The 9,818-nt window shown below is 35.7% G+C and overlaps 1 protein-coding gene across 3 annotated transcripts in view; it reads right to left on the bottom strand.

Moving 5' to 3' along the window:
* Positions 1-3,210: 3,210 nt before the first annotated feature.
* BMPR1A (bone morphogenetic protein receptor type 1A) overlaps positions 3,211-9,818 on the bottom strand; it is a 74,287-nt gene continuing 67,679 nt past the window's right edge. For all 3 annotated transcript variants that reach the window (XM_059851203.1, XM_059851202.1, XM_059851204.1), the window contains 3 exons: positions 9,566-9,741; positions 8,933-9,063; positions 3,211-7,840 (listed from right to left, as the gene is read on the bottom strand). In XM_059851203.1, the coding sequence (XP_059707186.1) occupies positions 7,715-7,840; positions 8,933-9,063; positions 9,566-9,741 (433 nt within the window). In that variant the 3' untranslated portion in view covers positions 3,211-7,714. The remainder of the gene's footprint in view (positions 7,841-8,932; positions 9,064-9,565; positions 9,742-9,818) is intronic.

The following is a 9,818-nucleotide window of genomic DNA, read 5'->3' as shown; positions in this document are numbered from 1 at the left end:
TAAGATTAGGTTCTTTCAGTACAAAGCTACCATCCTGGGGTGACTTGGCTGGGTTTTTACCAGTGTTCCTCCAATTCCTGACTTTTGTGGTGGCAGCATTCTGCAGAGCCAGGCCAAGTGTGCTGCCGAGGTCAGGGGTTCAAGGAACACCTCCTCTTAAGTGCACACCAATTCTGCACCTACCAGCCAAGTTCCACAAACAACCACCACTGGGGAATATGTGTATGTTACACAGGTGGGATAGGAGACACATATATATTTCAGAACACTGTTTCTAAAGCTTTGACAGAAAGCTACAACTGGAATGCAAACCACTTGGAAATGGACACAGGAGGTAGCAGAGAGCATTGCAGTTCATCCAGTCAGGACTTCTACAGGTTTTGTGTCCCTCCTTGTGCTTACCAGAGTACTTTTGTTGAAGAATATTCCAGATGAGTTCAGAGAAAACTGACTCCAGAGTGAACAAAATGTTAAATTAAAGATGTTTTTTTATTCTAAAGATGTCTTCAAATATGTGCTTAAGTTAGCCACCTGCAAATACAAAGAAGACACACTGCACTGGAAGACTAACTTTTATGGGACAAAAAATTAATGAAAGACAATGGGATAAATCACTCTGCTGGCTGCATAAGCCAGGAAGATTGACTTCCTTCTCAAGCAACAAGAGAGCAATGATTAATCTACTGGGCTGTGGTTTTGTTTGTTCAAAGCAATAAACCAGCTTTTAAATAGGCCTCCATCTAAACCACTCCTGCATTTTTTTGGTGAGATGGTTGTTTGGGTTTTTTGCTAGATCAACATAGCCATACCACTATGACCTGTATCTTTAGGCAAACTAGAAAAATCAATTTAATGAAGATAATTTAAGATACAGCTATTGGTTAGCTCAGTGGATTTAGGAAAATTTCCAAACATGAAAAACAACCTGAAGCTGACCATAGGCACTGGGAAGAGTTGTCTGTAAGGGCTTCAGTTTCCCTCACAGCACACTGACCAGACTAATGTGCCTGATGGCCAAACAGCAATAGGCAAAGAAATATGTGCTCGCTCCAGGATACAGATATATGTAATGTCAATCTGACACTCATATATCAAAAATAAAAGCTTCCAACAGGTTTTAGTACTTCCTAGAAACCTGCCAGAAAACACTGTCACTGCTTCAAGCTTCTGTATTTCCAGATCAAACCACCAAGCTTTGTAATAAGATAGAAAGCTGTGCATCTTAGTGCATTCATGGAATTATTTTGTTACTGATCTGCTGCTTTATGAATGTTGGTATCTTATAGTACATTTTAAAAATAAAGCCTCCTAATATTTTTTTCTTTTCCATTAATAAGACAATCTCCTTACTGTACTCCAACTTCAAGCACTGACTGTATCATATATAAACAATTTTACTTTCTATAGATCCTGCAATGCCTGAATTCTGCAGATAATATCCACATCAAGCCAGAGTCTGAAGCCCATGGAGATCTCATGAAGCAGACTCAGGAGGTGGTCAGCCCACAACAGAGGTCCTTTCCCAGCTCGGATTCACAGCTGATACTGATCTACTGCATTACCATCAGTGCGAAAGACCAAAGAGGTGTTCTGGGGAAAGGCGAAGATAAAACTGCAGGAGGAATTAAGAAAACTAATAGAATTATATCTGATCCTTTCTGAATTTAGTGATACTTCTGCTATTTATTTAAAAGCTTGTGATTCAGTTTGCTAACTACTCGATGTGATTTTTGGTATGCCCACAGAACATCCATGCGCAGCATTTACATATTTCACTGAAATGTTTCACATTTCACACATTACTGCTGTTTCACCTCTTAGATACTGATGCAAACTCATCAGTAACATATTTTATATAGTGGTCAAGCCCACCCGTTTATAACGGAGACCATTTTGGTATTTATTACTAGCAGGCAGTAGAACATATTTTCATGTCTCAAAACTCCCACATTTTTTTTTTTCCAAATTCTTTCTTTAGGACACAGCACCACCGCGTGGCGGTTTCACGAAACAACACCGAGACGAAAGCTGCTCGTTAGAACACGCACAGGTGCAAACACTTACCCACAATTTTCCTTATGTCCTGCTGCAATGCTAAAATGAAATCGCAGTTTTAAATCCAACCACGACCACTGCAACCAGTGAAGAAATTCCATTCCAAAACAGCCACAACCATAGGAAAAAGGTTTCCTTTGCCAAGATACTAATATAAGGAGACCAAATCTTCGTGCAGTCTAATTTCCTGGTATTTTGTGTTATGGACAGAAAGGTTTGAAACTACATTGCTGATCCTTTCCACTGCACTTTCCACAACTATACTGCAAGAATTTAACACTGGATTGTAAAGGGAAAACAAACCAAGGCTTATACTTATAATATATTGGTAACAGTTTTTAGGATATTCAGATATAAAACCTTTCTAGCTACTGTAAGAAATATGTATTTAAATCTAAAATTATTCCGGATTAAATGCAAAAAGGGAATAGAAACTGATCTTGCTTCTTCCTCCTTGTAAACTAAAGGTGGACTCTATGGAGAGTAGAAGCCAATACATTTCTGCAATGAGAAAACAAATTCTGACACTCTCTGCATAGTACTCACAGCTAAGATATTCCCTTGACTGGTCTTCATTTGCTTGAATCATAAAAACCAGAGTAAATTTAGCAGGATATAGAGAAGCACCTGCATATTTTTGCAACAAGCAGTACATACACATATTAAACTCAAATATCTTAATTTGGACACTATTACACAAAAAGAACGTTGAACACAGAGGGAACAAAAAGCAATTACAAAATTCCCCATCCCTTTATTTTTTCTGTTTTTACCTGGTAAACTTGAGGCAAATTTATATGGATAAAACCAACATGTAGGGAACCTGCATGTGTTTAAATAAAAGTAATATTTGATTTTGACTTGCTTTTGGCTTTGCTGTAACACAGGGATAAAAGTCAGGAGAAAGAAACACTGTTTTTTACTGTTGCACCAAAATTTAAATATCGTGCAAGGAATAAAGAGCTTGAACTTAGAGAGCACCAAATAATTTTCAATATCATTAAACAATAAAAGCAGTAATTAACAACTTACTGGGGGGGGGAACATAAATGAGGTATGAAAAAGTAGGGAATTATTTAGTTACAGTATTAGGATTTCCAAGTTGTTACATTTTTAAGGCAAAATCTTATAGTAACAAAACACATTACTAATGTGTACTAAAATAAGGTTATTTACTTAAAAATGATACATTGGACATAATCTGTGTACAGAACAAGCAATTCATGGTAAACTCAATAAGGCACCTTCTAAAGCAGATGCTGTACAAAATACATTAGTGTGTTACATTTTTAAAGTAGTATTCTACACTTCTGGCATATAACACACACAAGAGTGTGACCATTTGTCTTGTTCCACTCTTCTTTCATATTTTATTTACATCTTCTCCAGGTTAACTACAATGTTATTTCTTCTTCTTGTATACAATATAGTACATTTCATTTTGGGCATGTCATGTCGGACCACAAATGTCACTACATGATGTGGGCTTCTATAATTGCATTAAACAGTAAAATATCACAAAGCAACAATTACATTAGATTTGTTGAAAAACCAGAAGTAATGTGCCCTTTACTTCTGCTGTACAACCAAGGCTGAGCACCATGGTTCCATAAGGACTGGACTGTGCAACACTGCCAGCTGCTTCTAGACATCACCCCTACTTGGAATAAAGACTGCGGGCACAGGGTAAAGATTTAACTCAGAGGCATTGTCAGGAGAGTGAGTAAAGGCTAAAACATTCTAGTATTTCACAGAAGATAAGCATGTAACTTCCCTTTAAAAATATCTGCAATAGGAAAAGAATGTTTATTAACTTTTTATCTCTGCTCTTCAAACACTTTTAGACCATTAAAATACAGTCTGTTAAGACAGAGTAGATGAAATGTATCCAAATGATTTGTTTTATAAACACATTCAAATGGTCATTTAGATCGAGATCTAAAATTTGATTCTAGACTACTATGGAGGTAACTTAAAATATTAATTTTACATTTCATTCAAGACCTCAAAATAGGCTAATTAAGAAAATAATTCAGAAAAAGTGACGGATATTGGGAAAACTGTTTCTTGAGGAAAAATTACATTAAGTAAAATCCAGAATAAACTCAGAACGTAAGCTTAATTTTCTCTATAGGAATACCACATTTCTGGTGGAATTTACAAGTTAACCGGGAACACAAAAACTTTCCTTTTAGTTGCCGTAACAAATGAAATTACCCCAATTATTTCCATCTAAAATCACATGGAACAGGTTCAATAAACATAAAAATCCCTCCATTTGAGTGTTTAAGAACTTCCAAGGCACAGTCTTGATACTCCCCAAGGTGTTTTCCACACAGTTGATTTTTGTTTTTAAAAAAACCCAAAAAACCCCCCCAACCATGTTTGCCAGTTTTGGAGGATATTTTTTTGAATGACAAGTGCTTAAAATTTTGACCACCAAAAATGAGATTAATCACAGTCCAATAGAAGACTCTTATTACCCTCCATGAACTTAAAGGCTTCTGAACACTACAGGACTGCATAAAGCAACAACTTACCTTTAGAGTCTGCATTAATTATGCTTAGTTAAATAAAAATGAATGGGCTGGCTTTGAGCACATTTTTTTCCCCAAATGATTAAGTATCAGTTTAGACATCCTTTAGTGTTAATGTTTTGTTGAGCATCAGAATCAAGGCAGCTGCTGTTCAACACAGCAAGAACTACACATGCATGATATATTTGAGTATGAACAGAGTAACTGAAGTGCTGATAAATTAGTTTTAAGGCAAAAAAGATTTTTCTTTCCCTCTCAAAAAATCATCTTTGCAGCAGTTGGCTCCCTCTATGTTAAAGTAAACTTGAAAATCAATTTATGTCCTAAGGTGTCTAACCATCCTATTGCTGCCTTGCAAATACCTAAGCAATGGAAAAGAAGTGAAAATTCACAAATTATAGAAATTCATACTTCCAGAAGGGGCTTCCTGAAGAGCTGGGAAAAATAAACTAAAAAAAAAAATCATAACACATGTTTACAGCAAATGATGATGTGGCAAATTCTAAAAGAAATGACACAATATTCTACATAGGATGGGGTTAATTTAGACAGGACCTCATGCTCTGAAAGTTTAAGCTAGCAGGGTACCTACATAAACATTTTTTTCCTTCTTATTAATAAAAATTCTAGAGAAGGAAAAAAAAAAGCTTATCCCTTACTTCTTTTGGCTTATACTAAAAATTTTCCAACTACCTGTGCAAAAATTATGTGCGAAGATATGATTAACAATTTCAAAATCATCATAAATTTCTTGGCAATGGACGGAGAAACTTTTTTAAAGAGCCCTTTATCATGAGGATTGTGGCACAATATCATAAATCTCTTGCTGTTTTCAAATAAGTTAAAGCTGACATACCTATGAACTTCTCAGCCAGAATACATATTAATACTTAAAGGCATTACTAAACAAAAGTAATGACTTTATTTAAAAAAAAAAGTCCCTTGAAATAGCTAGTTTTCTATAAAATATGTAGAACTGTTAAATAAAGTCTGTACATCACAATAGAAAATAAAAATACTGCAATCTTTTGCCTGACCATTTACATTATGGGATCTACAGGATTAAAACAAAAAGGTAACATGCTAAAAAGGCTGTAATTGTACACAAATCACATTACTTCTGTGTTACATTGCTTCGTATCAGTTGTATTTCCAAGGGAAATTTAAACACATCAGAACAATCTCTATGTAAATATTTTAAGACAACAAATAATCTGGCATAAATCAATCTGAAGTTTCAACAATTTCATCAATTCTGGTATTATTCTTAACTTTTTTCTTCAAATCTCAACTATGGCGTGTGTGTGTGTGTGTGTGCATTTATCTAATTGTACAGATGTACCTAGGACTAGGTATTTACTGTATTTTTTTTTACTAAAGCACAAAACACACTGTATAAATAGCTTCCCTTTTTAAAGTTATCTAGAACAAGATTTACAGTACAAAATTATAGGCACTTAAATTATCAAATAGATTCAATGGTTCCAATACTGTGTGTTCAATCTTCAGATGATTCATGCTTTGAAGCTTCAACTTGAGTTACGGTACTATTTTCTAACTTCCAAGTAGAAGTGCCAAAGGAGTTATAAATCAATAATTCTACTTTACAGTAACCTCATGGAGGGTTCTGCCCTCTATACACCTTGTGTGGGTCAGTGGTGAAAATGGGGGAACTTCAGTGTCTCATGAAGGTTGAACAGTTGGCACAATAAAACCAAGTTTTACAATTGTGCTAACTTAATGTATCTTCATGATTTAATTTCAATGCCATTCCTCCCAAACTTAACTAGAACTTATAACACCCACTGATTTACCTTGTCTCAAATCTTGACTTCCACTAAGTGGCTCACAGAAGTGGCCTCTTGTGTCTACATCAGAGCAACCCAGCTCCAAATCTTCTGCATGCTGTGGATCTGATCTTCAACAGTTCATGTACTCACTTCTCCTGGTCTTGACCCTTTACTGCATTCTCTGATCTTCAGAGCACCCAGAGCTTCCTGCCTTCCCTCTTTTGTGTCTGTAGACCAGACTTGTTCTCAAGCCTTTCAAAACTCACCTTCTGCCTAGTTTTGTCAAATGATGAAAGAGCACATTGTAGAGCTGACAAATCCCTTCCTTTTTGGAAAGAAATTCAGAGCCTGAAAGACACCTATCAGAGTCCCAAAACAGCAGGAAGGCAAAACACATCACCATCAGTCTTTCTGCTAAGAGGTAAAGTATTCTATGGCAAAAATGCTAGTTGCATGTGGCACTGTGAAAAAATATGACATATATTAAGGGTCCAATTATGAAGCTCTCTCTAGACTGCAAATGAGAAGACGAAAGCAGCCTACATCTCTAGAAGAGATTGTTTCAAACTCCTTACAGATTTAGGTAGGCATTTCTTAATTAATTAATGGTTCACATTTTTGCAGTTCTCCTTGTGACCAAATAAAAAACAGAAAAAAAAAAAATTAAAACTGAGATATCTGAAGATAACTTAATGGCAAAAGACTCAGTAGCAAATCTCTGATTGTGGAGCCACAAAATGCATGAAGCTCTGACCATAAAACTTTGTTCTTTTAAATGGTTTCTTATATATTCCAAATGACAGCAAAATAATCCTGGCACACACATAAAGGCATAAAGAACTGTTAAACTGAGTAGTATCACAAACAGATTAATAACCTACAGGCTGTTTCACCAAAACTTGGTATGGATTGACTAGATTTTATCAGGTAGAAGGCAAAAAAAAAAAAAAAAAGCTTATATTCTCCATCTCTGTTGAATCCATATAGCTTGTTAGGCTTTCACAGAAAGCACTGTAATCTGAACATTCAATTCAGTACCCAGAGTTTTACTGGAGACTCACTAAGTATGATTGAAGTCTCAATGCAGCTCAAACCAAAACAGAATGTTTTTTTTCTCAAGGCTGTCTATATACGTAGCACGTAGTGTATAGAGGCTTTCAGTCTCATGGTCTATGAAGTACTGAAAGATTTCATTAGCAGCCTGTAGAAGTGTGCTGAGAAAATATACTGAATCTCAGTTATTTCCTCTTCTCTATTTTTATCTTCCTCACTCACGTCTGAGTGAAAAGATCTAGGGAGTCCAGCTTTGCTCTCCAAAGTCAATTTCCTATGTCAAATCTTTACATCTTGTGATTCCACCATCTTGGCAAGTGTCTTCTTGATCCTCAAAGCAGTGAGCCTTGAGGCAGGATTATGAGCCCAGCACTCGGACATCAACTTCAATATTGCTCTTAAACACTGCAGAAGAAAAAACAATGGCATACTATTGAAACAACTGCTACACCCAAAGTTATAATTCTGGATCACTGTCAAGCTCAAATTATAGAACTTCCAAGTTCAAAAATGTGCAACTTCCAAATTTTCTGCAAAATTATTGGTAGAAAACTATTATAAAGAGATCTACTGAAGGAAAAAAGCCCAAAACACCCCAAACCCAACATCCACATGCCAATCCTTCTTATCCCACCACCTCACTGCCTAGTATTACGGTAGCTGGAACTAATGGAAGTGTTGATTTTCCAAATGATGCATTACCAGAACTTCAAGAACTTCAAGAACCACTTCAAGTGGTACAAATATGGCAGCAATAAACAGAAATATCTCCACATATATGCCTGCAAAACTATAGAGAATTCCTTCAGGGAAAATGAAGATGTGACAACAGTTCTTTCAGCAATCAAAAAAAAAAAAAAAAGGAGATAACTGGTAATTCATATAATTCATAGAAGTCAAGGACTTAGGGAAGAATGAATATGGCATATTGAATTTGCTATGTGAAATAGTTATGTCTTATTTACTGTGTTCAAGCTGTGGCCCTTTAAAAACACATAAAAATTAGAGTATTTTAGTTATATCACAGATTGTCCTGGGATGTAACAGTAAAAAAGGAAAAATGGGAAGAGGAAATCCACAAAGGAAGTGTTTTATCTTTCATGAAATATCTTATGCCACAAACCAATAAGCTCTATCTATTAAGACTAATAAAATTAATTTTAAAATAATTTAAGTTTTAGCTCCAATTAAACTCTGAATATATTCTATAAATAGAACCACTATCTAAAATACACAATCTCAAGTAGAGCAGTGTTCATGTACTTGCATGCTGCTTAAGACTATCTTCCCCTCAGATCACTGAAGAAATATATAAAAAAAGACAGTATCTTGAATAGATCTCGAGCATGTCTTTCTCCTATTATTGCTATGAGGTTTTCAAAGTATCAGAATGTGTGAATGCAGTCCTACTTTACAACATTTTGGTATTTATGAACCTAAAACACCACCCCACATTAATGAACGATTTGAAGCAGCTTTTCCTCTGAGCACACTCACTTCATCGCTGTTCCATCTGTTCGATACCACTGGGCGCAGGCGTTTGACACACACCACTTCCCTCATGTCCTCATAGGATGGATCATTTGGCACCATGTCATAATATGGCAACTGGTACTCTTCAACAATACCTGGAGATCATTGTGAAAGATTAGGAACAATTAAAATAAATAAATCTACATACCTACTCTTGGATTTCTTTAGCTAGGAACAAAAACTAACTTTCTGCCATGTTGTTTTACTGTGGTAAAAATCTGAAAATTTCACTACAACAATAATTTACCATAAAAGCTCCAACAGTATAATTTTTAACTTTAGTAGCTATAATTCCTTGTACTGCCTTTGATTTTGATACCAAATGCTAGCTTTAACTTTTTCTAGTTTACTTCATGCTACAAAGAAGCACAGAGAAATATAAGATGGAAGAAAAAAACAGGTGAAGACGCATAAGGATACAAAAGAGTAAAAGAAAAGCCAGGATGTGTCACAAAAATATTTGTCAGACCATTACTACTGCTTTTAAAGAATACGAGCCTAATGACACAGCAGCTAATTATATTATTTCCTGGTGAAGCATTGCTAGAAGTGAGAAAAGGGCCTGGTAGATTTTACACAGAATATTGAAAAGTTTACCTCCCGTGACACAGCGCCGAGCCATTTCCCAGATGATCAGCCCAAAACTGTAGATGTCAGCCATGATATATGGCTGGAAATGGTTTTTATTCAGGCTTTCATCCAGGACTTCTGGAGCCATGTAGCGTTTCGTTCCCACTCTGGTGTTCAAGGGAACGTCAACTTCATTTGTGTCACTAAATGAAAACATTAGCAAGTTACTGAACTGTGGACAAGTTACGAAATCCTGTATGGCACAACCACTAAAAAGACA

This window comes from Haemorhous mexicanus, chromosome 7 (assembly GCF_027477595.1).
Source record: "Haemorhous mexicanus isolate bHaeMex1 chromosome 7, bHaeMex1.pri, whole genome shotgun sequence".
In the NCBI taxonomy this organism is placed as follows: Eukaryota; Metazoa; Chordata; class Aves; order Passeriformes; family Fringillidae; genus Haemorhous; species Haemorhous mexicanus.
This window is presented reverse-complemented; position numbering and strand designations above follow the sequence as displayed.